At 42.1% G+C, this 20,004-nt stretch overlaps 1 protein-coding gene and 1 pseudogene across 8 annotated transcripts in view; one reads left to right on the plus strand and one right to left on the minus strand.

Moving 5' to 3' along the window:
* PIR (pirin) overlaps positions 1-20,004 on the minus strand; it is a 151,745-nt gene that overhangs the window by 62,554 nt on the left and 69,187 nt on the right. For all 8 annotated transcript variants that reach the window (XM_070291355.1, XM_070291357.1, XM_070291354.1 and 5 more), the window contains one exon: positions 84-167. In XM_070291355.1, coding sequence (XP_070147456.1) covers positions 84-167 — 84 coding nt within the window. The remainder of the gene's footprint in view (positions 1-83; positions 168-20,004) is intronic.
* LOC138930910 (transcription factor E2F6 pseudogene) lies at positions 18,388-19,195 on the plus strand (annotated as a pseudogene).

Below are 20,004 nucleotides of genomic sequence, written 5' to 3' on the forward strand. Positions count from 1 at the left end.
TGCGAGAAGGCACCAGGCGTGGGTGGGGTCATCAGCAACAGCCAGACTATGGAACCATCAGCCATTCCTCGTCTTGGCCATACCTGCAGGTCTCCTGGGTTCAACTGACCAGCGTGTCCGCAGAAGTCTTCATGGGCCATGCTGCCCCCTTCCAGGAGGTAAGATACCTTTGAGGAGGGGGTGGAACAGAAGAAAAAGTAGATGTTGGAGAGCTGTGAAGAGTTGTTCACTTTTTCCATTGAAAATGTGTTTAGGAAAACTTGCCAGGTGAGCTGAGGGGATGGACCTCAGTTGACAGGGCCCTGCTAGGCCAGGCAACATCTTTGAGAGAATTTCAATTGGGAGCCCCTTCCTCCAGGCAGAAGCAGCCCAGAGCAAGCAGAGCCCCTGGCTGGGTGAGAGGGGCTCCAGAGCTCAGGGTGAAGAGAGGAAGCTCCCATTCAGACAGCAGGAACCCTGTTACCGAGACCACGCTGACAGGTGGGTTGGAGGACAGATTTCAGACTTCCACACCTTCCTCTACAAGCTGACAGGAGAAATCCAGAGGACCAGGCACGCACACCACAAAATTGTTCAATAAATGCTGGCAAGATATGTCAAATGGTTTCACAGAAATTCAAGTTGACTTTTCCAGAGGCGTGTCCATATTAAATCTAAAAGCGCTGTCCGTGCTGAAATTCTGAATTGTCCGTCAGGGGAGCCACTAGCCACAAGTGGCTAAGTTTAAAGTAATTAAAATTAAACAAAATGTAAGATTCAGGTCCTCAACTGTACTAGTCACAGTTCGGGTTGTACAACAGCCCTACTAGTGGCCACCATAGTAGGACAGTGCAGATGATAAGGCATTTGCATCTTTAGAGAAAGTTTCACTTGATAACACTGATCTTGATAAATAAACCTGGATATCGGCAGCCATCTATGGCAGGCATTTTGTGTGGAGAGCAAAACCTTCCTGGGAGCCTCTGCAATCATGGTATCTCTGAGCAAAACAAGATGGCATCAATTTTAAACTGTACAAGAAAATCAAGCCCTTCTTAGTTCATGATTTCACTAAAAGGAAAAAATCAAGCATCTCTAAAATTCATATTTAAAAAACACTGTGATTACCCTAACAAAGATGAAAAAGACACCAAATACTTAGCAAGGATTTTACACTACCCCACGGACATGGTAACATTTGAAATATACAATTTAATACTAAAAGCTTAAAACGTCATGTGTATGTTGAGGTTGGGGCCCTCTCTGTACAACTCTATTTAGATTCAACTTTCCATTTTGCTTATTTTGTACACACTTATGAAATTCACCTGTAATGCCAACAAGAAATACCAGTGAGCCTCAACAGTTCTGAAAGCTATCCACCAAATCATGTTTATCTGCAAACCACACATGGCTCCCTGCTTCTGGCTTATGGATGACAACTCTGATCATTTGCACTACTGGACAAAGTTTTCATATTATAGCTATGCTAATGCTTCTTTTAAAGTCTAATGTGTTTATCCTTTTAGTCTTGGAAATTTTATTTCAAAATTCTCTTTAACCATTATTTAAACAAACGAAACCGAAAATGTAGTCTGCAATTAAAATCCCTACATCTTTTGTAATTATGTAAGCCAGATTTAATTTTTGTTCAAAGACCCAGTCCACAAAATACAGCAATTTGAACCAGTACTTAAAAACATGGAAGCTTAAAAACAGATAATACTTTTTACCAACAAGTCACAACTCTCTAAAACGACAAAAAGAAACAGAGTAAAAATACTACCTTTTAAGAAGAAAAGCAAAAAATATACCCAAGAGGTAAGAGAAGAAAAATATTTATAAAGGTCTTAGCATATACATCACACACCACTATTTTACACAAAAAATATTCCCCCCTTCATACAAGAACCCATTATACATATCTAGGCCAGGTTTTTTTGTAGTCTATGTTTTCGCTTTATCCTAAGGCATAAAAAGTAGACCTAATCTTCAATGGTACATAAACCGAGAACTTACAGATGTTCAAGCTGGATTTAGAAAAGGCAGAGGAATCAAGAGATCAAATTGCCAACATCCATTGGATCATAAAAAAAAGCTAGAGTGCTAAAACCTTTGACTGTGTGGATCACAACAAACTGTGGGAAATTCTCCAAGAGATGGGAATACCAGACCACCTGACCTGCCTCCTGAGAAATCTGTATGCACATCAAGAAGCAATAGTCAGAACCAGACATGGAACAACGGACTGGTTTCAAATTGGGAAACGAGTATGTCAAGGCTGTATATTGTCCCCTTGCTTATTTAACTTATACACAGAGTACATCATGTGAAATGTCGGGCTAGATGAAGCACAAGCTGGAATCAAGATTGCTGGGAGAAATATCAATAACCTCAGATATGCAGATGATGCTACCCTTATGGCAGAAAGAGGAACTAAAGAGCCTCATGATGAAAGTGAAAGAGGAGAGTGAAAAAGTTGGCTTAAAACTCAACATTCAGAAAACGAAGATCATGGCATCTGGTCCCATCACTTCATGGCAAGCAGATGGGGAAACAATGGAAACAGTGAGAGACTTTATTTTCTTGAGCTCCAAAATTACTGCAGATGGTGACTGCAGCCAAGAAATTAAAAGACGCTTGCTCCTTGAAAGAAAAGCTATGACAAACTTAGACAGTGTATTAAAAAGCAGAGATATCCCTTTCCCACAAACATCCGTAGAGTCAAAGCTGTGGTTTTTCCAGTGGCCATGTATGGATGTGAGAGTTGGGCCATAAAGAAGGCTGAATGCCGAAGAACTGATGTTTTTGAACTGTGATGTTGGAGAAGACTCTTGACAGTCCCTTGGACTGCAAGGAGATCAAACCAGTCAATCCTAAAGGAAATCAGTCCTGAATATTCATTGGAAGGATTTACTGTGAGGAGCACAGGAAGGATTTAGCTCACATTTGGGTGCCAGATAAAGCTTCTCAGAGGAAGTAAAGCCTAAGGAGGGATGGGAGTAAGCCAGACAAAAAAGATGACAGTGAAGGTGGGCCAGGAGTGTGTTCCAGGCATACGTGAAGATCAAGAAGTAAGGGAGATCATCTCTCGTTCAAGGAACAGGAATGGCAAGAGATAAGCCTACAGAGACAAGAAGGGGCCACAAAATAAAACCGAGTATAGCATTTAATGCATGTTTAGTTCAGCCACGATCTTGGCCTCCTTTATCATGCAGTCCCTGCTCCATCAGCAGGGCAGGACCTTCCACAAAGTGTTAGGGAAAACCTCCACTGCCCTTTGTGATGTATCTCCCTCCCCACGGAGGGTACTCCATTAATATTCAATTCAGTTCAGTCACTCAGTTGCTCAGTGGTGTCTGACTCTTTGTGACCCCAGGGACTTAACACTCAATTTTTGCTACAGCTCACCCACCCCTCCAAGGTTGGAAGGGAATAGCTTGATCTGATTGGTTGACTTAAAAGAAACTGTTCTCCTATACTGAACCCTGCCTCTCCCCTTCCTCTTTGGGAATCAGCCTGCCCACAGAAGGCCAGGGTCCTCTTTCACTCTTCGCCTCTATGAGAAGGGCCAGCTCCAGCAATCCAGTGAGATCGGAACAGTTTGCCTCAGTTTCAGGTGTGGTATTCGGAAGCCCAGCTGCCTGCAGGCATAAGCCTCATTTGACAGGATCATCTTTATTGGAAATAAAGGTCTATTTTTGTCTGCTATCTATCTTTCTAACTCTTTCATCTGAAATCGTTCAGAATCCAGGCTGGGAAAACAGGCCATTATTTATTCTGTCTCTTCATACCCCCAATTAAGGGCAATTTAGGACCTGCTACTGTCATGCTGTTGAAATCTTAACACTGCAGCCTTATAATAAACCCAGCTCTTCTGGAGTAAATTTTATTGAGTGCTGGATCTTGAAAACAAGTATTACTACAGTGAAAATCAAGCTGGGTGACATGAGGACTCTTCATGTGTCATCCTGCAGAACAATGTCATTGGGGTATATACTGTGTACAGGACTGCCTTGGCAGTGACCTTTATCTCAGCAGGTGACAGGCAGATGGCTACCGAAACTAGAGGATCTAGACTGTGGTGGTTAATTTTATGTTGTCAACTTGACTGGCTAAGGGATGCTCAGATAGTAGGTAAAACATTATGTCCGGGAGCATCTGTGAAGGTGCTTCTGGATGAGATTAGCATTTGACTCAGCAGACTGAAGATACATGTTCCACCATCACCAGTGTGGGTGGGTACATCCAATGCTTTGAGGGCTCGAACAGAACAAAAAGGTGGAGGGAGGTGAATTCATGCTCTCTCTTACTCAGCTGAGAAGCCTATCTTCTCCTGCCCTCAGACATCAAAACTCCAGGTTCTCAGTCTTCGAATTCTGGGACTTACATCAGCAGTCAGTCCCTTGGACCAGGGCCAGCTTGTAGATGGCAGACTGTGAGCTTTGCCCACCTTCCTTACTCATGTGAGACAATTCCTATAATAAATCTCCTCTTACATGGGCTTTGTGTATCCAATTGGTTCTATTTCTCGGGAGAACTCTGATTAGATTTTAAGTCTAAAACCCCTGCTTGGGAACTTGCAATAGTAATGGCCACAGTGCAACACTGACACGGGAATACAGGAGACTCACCGCGTAGGAGAAATGAACACATAATCGCAGCAATTTCAAATCAGGGGGCCCACGGATGCATTTTCCAATAAAGCATATTGTGGGAACAAGAGACTGACTATATGAAATGTCAGCTAAAAAAATATTCACAAGCTAAAAGTTGAGAGTTATGTTTTATTTGGCGGACATTTTTAGGACTTCCAGCCTGGGAAGCAGCATCTCAAGGAACCCTGAGAGAAGTGCTCTGAGGCAGCAAAGGGGGAGCTAGTTATAGGAGCTGTGCAACAAAGGGCAGGTAATAGGAACAAAAGATAACCGTCAATCAAAGAAAACTAGATATCTCAAGTTAAGGCATTTAGTGCTTTTCTGTGTATGGGAAGATGTAAGAGTCTAAGTTCACTGAAATCATTCCTTTGATATGCACCTCAGCTATTTGGTGCCAGTATCCTATGTTTTCATATCCTGAGTGAGTTTCCTCAGGGTTCACCATAGGGAGTGGCTGCAGTCTGATGGCTGCTGGTGGTGGTAGTGGTTTAGTCACTAAGTTGTGTCTGACTCTTGCGATCACATGGACTGTAGCCCATCAGACTCCTCTGTCCATGGGATTTCCCAAGCAAGAATACTGGAGTGAGTTGTCATTTCCTTCTCCAGGCGATCTTACCAATGCAGGGATCCAACATGCATCTCCTGCATTGACAGGTGGGCTCTTTACCACTGAGCCACCTGGGAAGCCCCCTGATGGCTGCTAGATGGCATATATTCTTTACTTCTTGAGTTTTCTCAGGGTTCACCAGCTCACCAGCAGAGATAGCCACAATCCTGATGACTGTGACATCCTTTGTTTACGGATACGGCAGGCAGTATTCTATTTCTCAGCAAAAAGACAGTAAGCCCCCACTATATACAGAAAGGGATTCCCTGATAGCTCAGTTGGTAAAGAATCCACCTGCAATGCAGGAGACCCCAGTTCAATTCCTGGGTTGGGAAGATCTGCTGGAGAAGGGATAGGCTACTCACTCCAGTATTCCTGGGCTTCCCTTGTGGCTCAGCAGGTAAAGAATCCACCTGCAATGCAGGAGACCTGGGTTTGATCCCTGGGTTGGGAAGATCCCGTGCAGAAGGGAATGGCTACCCACTCCAGTACAGAAGTGTGTTCCAAATGGATTAAGAATTTTAAAACTATACTTCAAAGATTTTAATCTAAGGAGACAACAAGAATACAAAATGTCTGCACATATCTATCTTGCAATGTTTATTACGGTAGCAAAAAAAAAACAGCAGCAATCTGGATGATGGGTTAACAGGATTCTTGTTGTTGTTCAGTCGCTAAGTCATGTCTGATTCTTCGCCACCCCATAGACTGCAGCATGCCAGGCTTCCCTGTCCTTCACCATCTCCCAGAGTTTGCTCAAACTCATGCCCAATTGAGTTGATGATGCCATCCAACCATCTCATCCTCTGTCACCCCCTTCTCCTCCTGCCTTCAATCTTTCCCAGCATCAGGGTCTTTTCCAATGAGTTAGCTCTTTGCATAAGGAGGCCAAAGCATTGAAGCTTCAGCTTCAGCATCAGCCCTTCCAGTGAATATTCAGGGTTGGTTTCCTTTAGGATTGACTGGTTTGATCTCTCTGTTGTCCAAGGAACTCTCAAGAGGCTTCTCAGCACCACAACTTGAAAGTATCAATTCTTTGGTGCTCAGCCTTCTTTATGGGCAACTCTCACATATATACATGACTATTGGAAAAACCACAGCTTTGACTATATGAACCTTTGTCGGCAAAGTAATGTCTCTGCTTTTTAGCATGCTGTCTAGGTTTGTCAGTTTTTCTTCCAAGAAGCAAGCGTCTTTTAATTTCATGGCTGCAGTCACTGTCAGCAGTGATTTTGGAGCCCAAGAAAAGAAAATTTGTCACTGTTTCCACTTTTTCCCCATCTATTTGTCATGAAGTGATAGGACCAGATACCATGGTCTTAGTTTTTTTAATGCTGAATTTTAAGCCAGCCTTTTCACTCTCCTCTTTCACTCTCATCAAGAGGCTCTTTAGTTCCTCTTCACTTTCTGTCATTAGAGTGGTATCATCGGCATATCTGAGGTGGTTAATATTCCTCTTGGATAAATGACGGTACAGCCATACAAGAGAATATTATTATGCAACTGTTAAAAAGTAATACAGATCTTTATTCACTGTCACAGACAAATGAAATATTATTTAATCAGAAAAGCAGGCTACAGAACAGCAATTATAGTTAAAGGGATCAAGTGCAAAGATGCACTGAAATGGGTTTATTTAAATAAAACTATACTCAGTCATGCTGTGTATGCCTGTAAGTGCCCAGATATACATGCACCAAAATGTGATTAAAGGTCATTTCCAAAGGGTAGAATTGCAGGTATATTTTATTATCTACTTTCTTTTCTGATAGTCTGAGTTTTCTGCAATGAGTACTTTTTTTTACAATGGAAACTATTTTTGTTTGGAGGAAATAAAAAGGTGCTGCCACTAATCAGTGAATGGAAGTAATGATATGCTTTATTCTACACAGATGCCGTTGAATACTGGTTCCCTGTGTAGATGACCTGGGGCTGGACAGGAAGGCAGTGAGACACAAAGCAAAACACTAAGAATCAATTAGCTGTGAGGACAACATCAGTAGCTCTGACTTTAATATGTTACTAGGTGGAAAAGACCTGGAGTTATTATAGAGGGTACTCATATAAAAAAAAAGACTTAGACACTTAGGACTCCATACAAGCTTAAAAATTTCAGAGGGCAAATAAAAAGCTTCCAAATTTCAAACAACCAGCCCAACTACATGGTGTGGTGTCTAGAATTGCTTTCCTTTTCCTGCTATGCATGCATTTTTAATTAAAATAACTGCATAATAAAGGCAATTTTCATTCTGCTTGCACTGAAGTTTCCCTTTGGGTTCTCAAAGGAGTCTCTTTCAAATCATGTTCTTTCTGTCCTGCAAGATTTTTTAATTATCCAAATCTAGGGGTTTGAAGTTGTTAAGCATCTAAAAATGTGTCAGGCAACTTTCAAAAGTAAATTGTGGGAGGCATGACTCATTTAAAGATGAAAATTTACATGGATATCTAAAGAGTTTTTTTTTTGTTTTCCAAATTTTATTTTAGAGAGCAATTCCAACACTGTTTCTAAGAGAATGAAAAGACCGTTATCTCCTCATTTTCTTTACTTTTGTGGTGTGAGTGTGAAAGTCACTCAGTCATGTCTGACTCTTTGTGACCCCATAGACTATACAGTCCGTGGAATTCTCCAGGTCAAAATACTGGAATGGGTAGCCTTTCACTTCTCCAGGGGATCTTCCCAAACCAGGGATCAAACCGAGGTCTCCCGCATTGCAGGCAGATTCTTTATCAGTTGAGCCACTAGGGAAGTGTGTCCTCTTTTCTCTGGTAATACCAAAGTAAATAGCATTTTGCCTATCCTAAATACCATAAAACTAGAGAAGTCTAGGCAATGACGCTTTACTGAGTCCATAATGCCTACCTTTTACTACTTAAAAGAAAAAACACACTTTTAGCCTTTGGGGAAAGAAAAATCAGAAACCGAGGAAACTTTACTACGTTTTATTTATTTACTTTTGCTAAGTGCTATAATTGCTACACTAGATGATAAAATAACGTCTGTGGCGGATTAAAAAAAAAAAAAAGCTCAGGCAGTACTTTGAGAATTGACACAATCCAGATGATTTTTTAGGACATTACATAATCGTGAACACCTGGAGAATTGCTGTGGGTGGTTGACGGAATTGGGAGTGTTATGTTTAAACTCAAGAATTGTGTATGTCTAATTAAGAAAGAAATCTGTAATTTGAAACAGGTGTTTTCTTAAAGGACTTGCGGTGCATCCTGGTCCTGCTGTGTCCTTTCCTCCTTCTGATCCTAAACTTTCTACGGGTTTTTACTAAATATTTATGCTTCCTTGTCAGTTCTTATTTGTTTGTGTTTGTATTTGGAAGTGGAAAGACAAAAACCCCACAACAGTAATGAAAGAAAAGCGTCACCTGCAGTATGAAGCTTAGAGAAGATGCACCTCTAGGAGTTATAAATTAATTCTGAAGAATTACAGCACCAAATAGTTTGCAGTTTCTTTCCGGATGGTATTTAGGAAGGAGAGTATCATGACTTCATTCACTGCTACAGATGCAAAATGTATTCTTTAAAAGAAAAAGTTTATATTCTAGATTAAACTCTGTTTTAATTTCCATTTGCCCTAAAATGGTGCTTTTATATTCCCTACTGGTAGCTGAGGAGGAAAAACAGAAAAACAAAACAAAAACATGGGTTAAGGTCATGGCTGATGAGAGAGGCCAGCAAGGAACATCTTGCGTAACTGAGGCGGCTAACTGATTTTCCAGGACAGAAACAGAATGCTTGAATCCATACAATTCAGGACCTAAGTTATTTTACAAAAATGTTTTAATTTCTTGAGCAATCACTGAGAAACCTGGAAATTGCACGCTATCCCTTTGTTGGCTCATCCAGCCCCAACCTCACAAAAATACCTTCACAAGTGCCAAAAGGTCGTTGCACAAAAGAGGAACAGATGAGCGACACTGTTTAGGTATTCAGCCAAGGGGCAAACCCAAACCTTTAAAAGCTCTGCTGGGTCCTGCCTTGAAATTTCCTGTTACAACCCCGGAGGCGCCAGTGCTTCTGGGATCCTGCCAACACTGCCCCCTGCTGGCACAGCCCTGCCTCAAGAACCACTCAGGTACTGAGACCCTGGGTGGAATCTGGGCTTTGTTGGTTATTAACTAGGTGTGAGATGTGGGGTGAAATCCTTAACTTTTCCGAGGCTCGGTTTCTTCGTTTAAAACAGAGACCTAGGCCATGAGCTCACCAAGTGTGGTGAGGACTAACCCAGGTGATGTGTGTTTTACACAAGTGTTCAGTAAGTTCTAGAATCAACACGTTTGCCACATTTCCTCGAGCCAAGATCCCGTTTGTTGAGTCCTCTCTTGACCTCCCAGGAATGTATTTCCCTCAATATTCTCATGGTTTGCGTCCTCACTTCATTCAGGCCTCCATTTAAATGTCACTCCCTAAGAGAGGCCACCCCACAACCAGCCAATCTAACTGGTCAATCTAGTCTCAATCCTTCTATTCTGATCATTTCTTCTTCCTAGCTTTTCCATGAAGGGCACTATATAATTAACATATAATTATATATTATATAATCTTTTGGTTATTCATTCATTGTCTGTCTTCCCTAAGAAAATGACACTTCCTGAAGGTTAGAACATATAGCTGACACTGAAGATTTGTGGAAGGAAGGAGGGGCAGCATCTTGTATTTGTATTTTGGCATTCACAAAGCATATGATCCTGTGACTATATTACCTACACGTTACTGATGAAAAAACTATGTCTTAATGTGATTACGGTTACACAATTAATAGTGGCAGAGCAAGGATTTAACATTTTCTGTCTCTGAAAATAAAACCATTTCACTCTCCCATAGTGTGCCACAAATGCTGGCGTCATCTCGGCACTAATGGAGGTGTTGAAAGCATCGTGCCCGCCTTGGAGGAGAGCTGACGGGAGCTGCCAGAGTAGCCAGTGCTCCCACAACTGACTTGAGAGCAATTTCCCTTTTCTATTCTTCTGTTGTTCCCATTTGTAAGTCTCCCAAATCCACTAACTTTCCTTTCACTCTGAATAAAATTTCAGACATGCACATCGAGGTTCTATGATGATCACATTCCCAAATCTACTCAGGTTGAACTGCAAACTCTCTGAGAATCTTCCAGCTGCTTCGAGGAGCCCAGATTCAGAAACACCTTTCCTCTTCAAACCCCACTCAACCTTCTGGGGGAATCTCTTCAGACAAAGTACCCTAGGCTCCCCATGCCATCGTCTTGCCAACCTCTTAATTGATGTCACCTCCATTCTGTAAAACTGTAGTCAAGGCATTCACATCCACTGCCTCATCTCCCATGTTATACTGAAAGGGGCTCACGGGAACGATGTGCCAGCCTCTAGGATGACTACAGTTTCCCACATATGCACCCAGCCGGTAAAGTGGGTCGTTCAAAGCACTGTTGCTTAACAGTGCCCTCTGTTGGTCGTTGTGATGTGTGCTGTTTAAATACTGGAGTGGGTTGCCATTTCCTTCTCCATTTCTAAAATCAGTTCTCACCAAACCAGAGATGCGTTGTGAAAAGATTTACTGGTAACTAAGACTATCTTCTAGCCTGAGCACATTGTCTCTGCTCAAAGATCACATGTCCATATAGCAGGCTGCCCTCTAGTCATTAAGGGAGGCGCTGTGTTGTGGGGTAGAAGGGAGTTTTTCTGCCCAGCAGCCTCTAGTTAAAAGTTGTTAAGGCCAACACCGAAGAAAGAAGGCCTGGAAACACGCCTCCACACACATGGTCCTAGGCAGGCCTGGGTGCACAAGGCTCTTACAGAGACAGATTTAAGGGAATCCTGTCAATTTCCCTCTTGTTTTAATATTTTGTTAAAATTTCATTGTAATATTTAATTAAGCAGCTGACACTTTTTGATGGGTGATTTCTTATTATTCCAGATTCAATTCATTGTAAGGATTTAATTTCTGAAACTCCCTGTGAATGTGTTCATTGCACTTGATGCTACTGGGACACAGTTCTCATGATTTTGGCCTTCAAGAAGCAATAAAACACTTTATAATAAGGGGGTCTAATAGAGGGATTTTGTCTTTCCTTTGTCTTTTTAAATTTTTAATTTTGAAATATTTTAAAATCTCTTTCTCTTTTTATTTCATTGCAGCCTGCAGAAGAGACAATGTCATCACAAACTCATTAATGGGAAGTTAGAAAGCACCCAGAAGGAACTCAATGATTATCCCTTCCCTACTTTCAGGGAACAACTGGCAATTCCAGCAGGGGAAACACTACCAAAATAGGCAGCTTAGAGGAACAAATGCTAAACAGAAGTACGATTAGCCACACTGGAAAGAGAGAATAAAGATCAATTTTGATGATGAAGAATCTAGAGGAACAGGGGAGTAATTCATGGAGGAGGCAGCACCCGCCCCCCCCCACCCCCAGCTAGTCCTTAGAAGACTGAAATATCGGTCATGTTGATGTTTGGTAGAAACCAACACAATACTGTAAAGCGATTATCCTTCAATTAAAAATAAATAAATTTTTTTAAAAGTCTGAAATATTGGTAAAAAGCTGGTGTGGCTGGGACAAAACAGTGTACAGGATGAGGAAAAGAATCTTTAGCTTGTAGCAGAAGGTCACAAACAAATAAAGCACCATTTTGTTAACTATCACATTACTCCTAGATCACGAACATCTCCTTGCTGCTGCTGCTGCTGCTAGGTCGCTTCAGTCGTGTCCGACTCCATGTGACCCCATAGACGGCAGTCCACCAGAATCCCTGTCCCTGGGATTCTCCAGGCAAGAACACTGGAGTCGGTTGCCATTTCCTTCTCCAATGCATGAAAGTGAAAAGTGAAAGTGAAGTTGTTCAGTTGTGTCCGACTCTTCGCGACCCCATGGACTGCAGCCTACCAGGCTCCTCCATCCATGGGATTTTCCAGGCAAGAGTACTGGAGTGGGGTGCCATCGCCTTCTCTGCTCCTTGTTGCTACAAGAAGTTAAATGACTGGCCAAGTATCCAGACAGTCAACCAACCCAATCTACTTCCTCAGTATACCCGAAGTTCAGAGAAGTGAGAGTATTACTTTGCACTTACAGGCAGGAAAATCAGGTCCCTGAACCATGAAAGCACTGGGTCCCACACTAAGTAACAGAGGTAGAATGAGATATAGAATGGAAACTTTGTTCCAGAAGTAGCAGCATGGAAGAGGGGACAGGTGTGGGCCCAGATTAGATGAGCCCACATGCCTTGTATGGACTGTGTGTGAGCTTGACAAGTCACCATTTCTTTGGCCTCTGTTTCCTCATCTGTAAAATGGGGAGCTAACAATTCCTGCTTTCAGGGTTGCTGGGAGGTTTAGAGGTAATGTAGAGAAAGCATGTGAAGTTTCTCATAAAACATGTAGCTAATATTATTGCATGACAAATTTCCTATGCATTTAATCTTGTGTGGTCAGGCATTTCATTTGGAGTCTACTGATGGATAACTTTGAAGAATCTTTCTTTGCTCTAGTGTTGAACATTTGGAAAAAGCTTTTTGTCCTATAATGGTCTATGCTAATTTATTCTAGACTTATTTTTAGTCTCAATGAAGAAGTGTTATTTTATATTTGGTAACATAAAAGAATGTTTAAAGACTAGTTTATAGTCTTTATTTTTTTTTTTCTTTTTTTTTTTTTATTTATTTTTTATTTTTTTTTTTAATTTTTAGTTTTTTATTTTTTAAATTTTAAAATCTTTAATTCTTACATGCATTCCCAAACATGAACCCCCCTCCCACCTCCCTCCCCAGAACATCTTTCTGGGTCATCCCCATGCACCAGCCCCAAGCATGCTGCATCCTGCGTCAGACATCGACTGGCGATTCAATTCACATGATAGTATACATGTCTCCTTGAATTTGTCTACTTACGAACTGTAGGAATGTAGTCTTTCAGACATGAATGGTTTCTGTCTATAACTGTAATTGGGTAGGAGTGGGGCAGATGGGGAAATTTGTTGGAATTTACTTGGACTACTTTTGAAGAACATTTCCATTAAACTGCCACTTTCCCTCATGTGACCTATGCCGGGAAACGGTCATGGACGCTGCAGGATATTCAGCGGCATTCCCAGCTTCTGCCCACTAGATGGCAGTAGCACCATACAGTTGGTATGACCAGCATGGTCTCCAGAAATTGCCACAAGACACTGGGAAGCAAAATCACCCCTAGTTTGAGAACCACTGGCACACTTTAAAAACCAGACTTTTAGACTAAAGATGGTTCTAATTTCAAAATGACTGCATTAACCCGGGAGCTTCAGGATATAAATATTGGCCTTTCATTCATAACTAGAGATCCAGCTTGGCTTTGAAGACCTTCTCCAATGATGGCCTGACCTACAGCTTTAGATCGTGCCCTGCCCTACACATCCAATTTTTAATTCTACCTAAACTAATCCCTGGTTTTAGTTCATCCCCATACTATGCCCTGTACTTTTTCCTCTGCTGTCCAGACAGTCATCTAACTTATCCCTTACAGTTTTACTAAATGGCCAAACTTTTCCTGAAGCCCTCCCAGACCTGTTAGAAATGCTAGCTTCTCCCCCCAAACACGAAACTTCAGGCACTGGACCACTCTTGTTCCTCCTTAATTATTTTCTCTCTTTCTTGAAAACTGAAAGTCCTCTGCCCCCACTTCTAAACTCATTTGTGTGCTTCCATGTGCACATAAACACAATTTTAATTTCCTTTTGGACAGGGAACATACTGTAGAGGAGAAAGTTATGTTTTTTAATTTGAACCCCTATTTTAAATTTCATGGGCACCTCTAATGGTACACAAATATTTCCTAGAAAAAGCTGCCCTAAGATCACACCCTCCCTTCCACTCTGGCATGTATTATTAACTTATTTGATTGACCAGAATAGAACAGAAACCAGGTTGATTTTATGTGGCAGGGGCAGACCCACAAGAGTTCCTGGAGAGCAAGTGAGCATCAGGTCCTTCACTAACCACAAGAGCACAGTTTAATCTTCAAATATAGCAAGTGAACAGGGAATTTCAAATATATCAATATTTGAAATAACCAATACACATGGTTCAAAATTCTAACGGCACAAAGAGAAAAAGAGGGTTAGAATGAAAATTAATTCTTTCCCACTCTCCCTCACCACCAGTAACCTTCTCCTGAAGGTACATTACCAGCTTCTTGGTTATTCTTTCAGAGATAATCTAGACCTAGAATCTACCCAAGAATCAAAGTATAAGTGGAAACCACTTATATGCTGTCCATCAAGAGATGAGTGGATAAATAAAACGTGACATAGCCATATAATGGACTATTAGTCAGCCATTAAAAAGAATAAGGTTCTGATATGGACTACTATAGATGAACTTTGAAAACATTATGCTGAGTGAAAGAAGCCAGTCACAAAAGACCACGGACTGTATAATTCTTTTTATATGAAGTGTCTAGAATAGGCAAATTCATAGAAACACAGTGTGGTTGCCAGAGGTTTGGGGAAGTGGCAGTGCGAAGTGACTGCAAATGGGCAAGGGCTCTCTTCTGGGGGGTGATGGAAACAGCTGGAGTCAGTGGCAACAGCCGTACAATCTTAGGAATATACTGCTGCTGCTGCTGCTGCTGCTGCTGCTTAGTAGCTCAGTCGTGTCCAATTCTTTGCGACCCCATGGACTACAGCCCGCCAGGCTCCTATGTCCATGGGATTTCCCAGGCAAGAATACTGGAGTGGGTTGCCATTTCCTTCTCCAGGAGATCTTCCCTACCCAAGGATCAAAACTCGGTCTCTTGCATTGGCAGAATTCTTTACTTCTGAGCCATCTGGGAAGCTTAGGAATACATAAAAGTCCCTAAATTTTCAAAAAAGCTTTGTGGATGTACATTTGTGCCTGTCATTGTGCGTTCATTCTCTAACAACCATCTTCTTCTATTATCGCTGTGACTTTTGTGATTTTGTTTCCTTCGCATCAGTGTAGTCTGTGGAAGTCACCATCCACTCAAATAATCCATCTTCCACACAATAAATAATAGACCATTTTGTAAAAGAGAATAAAGGTATAGTCTTTGCTCTTCATACAAGTCCTACATCATGCCAGAACAAGCTTGTACTTTGCCTCTGCTGCTTGCCAGCTATCACAGAGATTCTTCTTTATAGGACCTATCAAGCTGTGGCATTCTTCTAACAGCTGGGTTGTATGTTACTGTATGGACACACCCAAGGAGACCACTAATTCTCAACTGGGGACAATGTGGCGGCCCCCCTGCCCAAAGAAGACAGTTGGCAGTATCTAGAAACATGTTTTGTTGTCACCACTGGAGGTAAATAGGTACTATTAGCATCTGGTGAGAAGAGGACGGGGATGCTGCTAAACATCCAAAAATGCACAGCTCCCCTCCCTCCCACATCAGAGAATGATCCACCCAAAACAGCAGTAGTACTAAGGGTGATAAACCTCCATTTAAACAGACCATGATTCATGAAAAATGTAAATTGTTTATAACATCTTTTACAATATTGCATTATATTCCAATTTTCAGGTATATAATTATTTCCTGATATATAATCTCCACATATATAATCACTCCCCTTTATTTTAGATACTTTGTTCCTTTTTTTAACTTTTTAATATTGCACTGGAAGAAACACTTGTATAACAAGCCACTATTCTCACATTGGGCTTTTTTTTTTTTTTTCTAGGAAATTATTAGATTGCTATAAGTAAGGTAACTGGGTTAAAGGAGAATATGTTTTTGCCCTGGAATTATATGGGGCTCTTATTGTTATTATGAATGGGATTCCCCCACATTATATCTAGTTATTGCCTTTGTGCAGGAAAGTAGGTGACTTTCACAGTTATTGTCTATCCAGTCATTTACTTTTTCTCTTTGTCTGTACCACGTGGCATGTGGGACCTCAGTTCCCCAAACAGGGTTTGAACCTGTGCACCCTGCATTGGAAGGCGGAGTCTTAACCACTGGACCACATGGAAGTACCTATCTGGCCATTTAAGTAAGACACTTTTGGTTGATGTTCTTAGCATGGCAGTGCCAAGGGGTGTCCTCGGAATAAGCGAGACTTTAGTGTCCTTTCTATAATCTATTAGTGTTACCCTCAATTCATGCCAAGTAAACATACGCACTAACATCCATCCATACGCTGAGCTGTGACCGTAATTTCCTCCTCCAATCACATCACCACCCAAAGCTGGATGTAGCCACCATGGGTCAGGGTTAGGGTTCCCACAAGAATTTGTTTCCTCCTCCTTTCCAAGAGGTATAACTCTTATTAATGGCCTCAAAGCTTCCAGAACCATATCCAATCACGACAGTGCTGGTGGACATTCTCATCTTTTTCCTCACAGTGTCAGGAACTCGTCAATACCTCCATGTTAAGAGATGACAGAGGATGTTCCTTGAATAATAGAGTCTTTCTGATGTTCAGAAAATATCCTTCTTTCCTAGTTTTCCTATTTTTTTCTTTCCAGAATAGATTTTGAATTCAACTAAACTCTTATTTTTTTCCAGCTCTGATTCAACAATGGTATGCTTTGGGTTTGAAAGTACAATGAGTTAGTAAAAACAGGTTGCGTGGGAGACAGGAGGTTTGGATCCAGCTGTAAGTTTTAGGTATGAATCACCAGAACCCTACCCTTCCTCTCAGGATATTGTTCAGGGGTTGCATGCAAATGCCACTGGCTGCCAACCAGTAAACGTTAAGTGTGGCTTTTCTGATGGGCACACCCCTGGAAATACAGCAGGTCTGTTCTCCTGAACAAGACTAAAGAACCTGCTGAGGCTTGTAGTAAAAAACGTGATAAAACATTTCTAAGACCAGCTAAGGAAAGAATGGACCAGACCATCCTAAAACAGCCCTGTGAAGCAGGCAGGACAGTTACTCCTAACCATCCTTCAATTGAAGCAGGAGTGACCAACAGCATTGGTTTCTCCAGGACCAAGGGGTTCCCAGGAACACAGGTCTTTCAGCGCTAAAACCTGGAAGGTCCCAAGGCTATAATTTAAAGGATGAATTTAAAAGGCACAAAATGTGTTTCTTCTCAGGGCAGGTGAAGGGTTCATCAACGGTGTGTGAACTTGAAGTACTTCTCTTTCAGGCGAAACTAAACCTGGGCAGGGTGTGGATTAAAAAGGAAGAGTGCTGTGCATTTTGTCAGATGGTTCTTTGTTTCTGACCATTGAGAGTTGCCCTAAACAAATGAAGATATCAGGCCAGACCAGAAATAGGTGACTGGAAAAGCATTCCGCCCTTTACCACAAGCCTTTTCACAACAATGCTTCCCGGAGTACAAACTCCAGGCAGGAAATACTGCATACGTTTTCCCCTTTGTCTTGGGACCACCAGCTGTGCCTTTTCCTCCAGGGTCTTCCTTCTTCCTAAAGTTTTCTGAAAGTTTTTAACAGAAAATACCTCACTATCCAAAGTGAAGAGTTAAATTTTAGAAAATAATTAGCCATTAACTCAATAAAATCAGGTTCTTGCTCTTGGCTCACAGTTGTATTTCTTGAATAAAGAAGATGTGGTATACACACACACACATATAAAAATACACAATGGAATACTACTCAGCAATAAAAAAGGAATGAAATAATGCCATTTTTGCAGCAACACAGATGCAACTAGAGATTATCCTACTAAATAAGTCAAGAAGAGAAAGACAAATACCATATGATACCACTTTCACGTGGAATCTAAAATATGACACAAATGAACTGATCCACTCCTGCAGTGGAAGCATGGAGTCCTAACCACCAGACTGCCATGGAATTCCCTGTAGATTTTTGAAGTTCATATTAAAAGACAGCTGAAACTTGGGTTACCTACACTCTTGGGGGAAACTCTTGAGGGAAACAGCTGATTCTAGTTATTCACAGTAGTGATATTCTACTTCTGCTTATTTAACTTATATGCAGAGTACAGATGTGGGAAGATTGCGGGCCTGGAGTCCTGAGGTGCATGGGTCATGGCGCTCTTTAGCCCACCTGCATCCCACCTCCCGGGGTCGCACCAGTCCACACCCCACCACTCCCCTACCCCCTGGGGCCCCACGTGTTGTGTTGGGGGGAGCAGCGCCCAAGCGGAGCGGGAGGACGCGGGAGAGCTCTCGGTGGGGGGGGGGAGGGGCGCGGAGCGAGGCGAGGAGCAGCTGGCTGGGCAGCATGAGTCAGCAGCGGCTGGCGTGGAAGCCGCCCAGCCTGCTTGTGGACCCGGCGGAGACTGCACCGCCGCTGCCGTGACCCCATCAACGTGGAGCGCTGCTGCCATAAAAAATAAGGATTAACTTAGAAGATAATGTACAATGTGTGTCCATGAGAAAAGCACTAAAAGTGAAGAGACCTCGTTTTGATGTATCACTGGTTTATTTAACTCGAAAATTTATGGATCTTGTCAGATCTGCTCCTGGGAGCATTCTTAAACAAGTTTGCAACAAAACTGGGAGTACAAAAACAGTGTATGACATCACCATCTTGAAATTGACCTGGTTGAAAAGAAGTCTAAGAACCATATTCGACGGATAGGATAGGATCTGATCTTAGAAGCTGCAGGAGGAGCTGTCTGACTTATCAGTAATGGAAGATGCCCTAGATTAGTTAATTAAGCATTGTGCTCAGCAACTGTTTAACAGATAACAAAGAAAATGAAAGACTAGCATATGTGACGTATCAAGACATTCACAGCATCCAAGCCTTCCATTAACAGACTGTAATTGCAGTTAAAGCGCTGGCAGAAATCAGACTGGATGTTCCAGCTCCCAGATAGGATTCGATCACAGTATGTATCAGGTGCACCAAAGGACTCATTGACGTTATTTTATGTAAAGTGGAGCAGGGTTCCCACTCAAGTAATAAAATGTCAGACAGCATAGGAACCTCTTCATCCAAAAGCAAGCCTCTAGAACACCCTCAACCTGATAAAGAAAAAAATCCTCCACAGCAAAGTGAATAAGTGCTTGAAGTGGCCAACTGATGGTGTTTGAGGTACTGTGCACTGAGTCTCTTGGACTCCTGTGTGGACGAAGATCCTCAGAGCAATAAATCATCCCTGCCATTTTCGCAGCACTTCGCTCCTTTGATTCCTGTATAACGATGGCTTCTGCATTTGAAAACAGCTCTTTTTATAATTATTCACTGCTTTTTTGCCAGTGAAGCAGTCATCTTGCCTACAGAAATTACTGAATCACATGACTATCACTGAAACAGACGGGCAGGCTGGGTGGACAGCTCCTCGTGGACTCTGCCCTTTGCCATGTGTAACACATGTCGTCACAAAAAAAGTTGCTTTACACAGTTTCATGTCTGTGTGGATGGGTGTGCACACGAACCTGACATCTTTGTACATATTTGTATGTCTAGATCACTTATGAAATATGTCTGAGTGAGACTGTTCACCCTTGTACAGCCAAAATAATGTAAACATATTCTCTACTTTCCATGGTATCTGACTTATTAGAATCCTCTGAATGAGGGTTCAGTCAGTTGAGTCGCTCAGTCGTGTCCGACTCTCTGTGACCCCATGAATCGCAGCACGCCAGGCCTCCCTGTCCATCACCAACTCCCAGAGTTCACTCAGACTCATGTCCATCGAAGTCAGTGATGCCATCCAGCCATCTCATCCTCTGTTGTCCCCTTCTCCTCCTGCCCCCAATCCCTCCCAGCATCAGTCTTTTCCAATGAGTCAACTCTTCACATCAGGTGGCCAAAGTACTGGAGTTTCAGCTTTAGCATCAGTCCTCCCAATGAACACCCAGGACTGATCTCCTTCAGAATGGACTGGCT

Source organism: Ovis canadensis, chromosome X (assembly GCF_042477335.2).
Source record: "Ovis canadensis isolate MfBH-ARS-UI-01 breed Bighorn chromosome X, ARS-UI_OviCan_v2, whole genome shotgun sequence".
Lineage (NCBI taxonomy): Eukaryota > Metazoa > Chordata > Mammalia > Artiodactyla > Bovidae > Ovis > Ovis canadensis.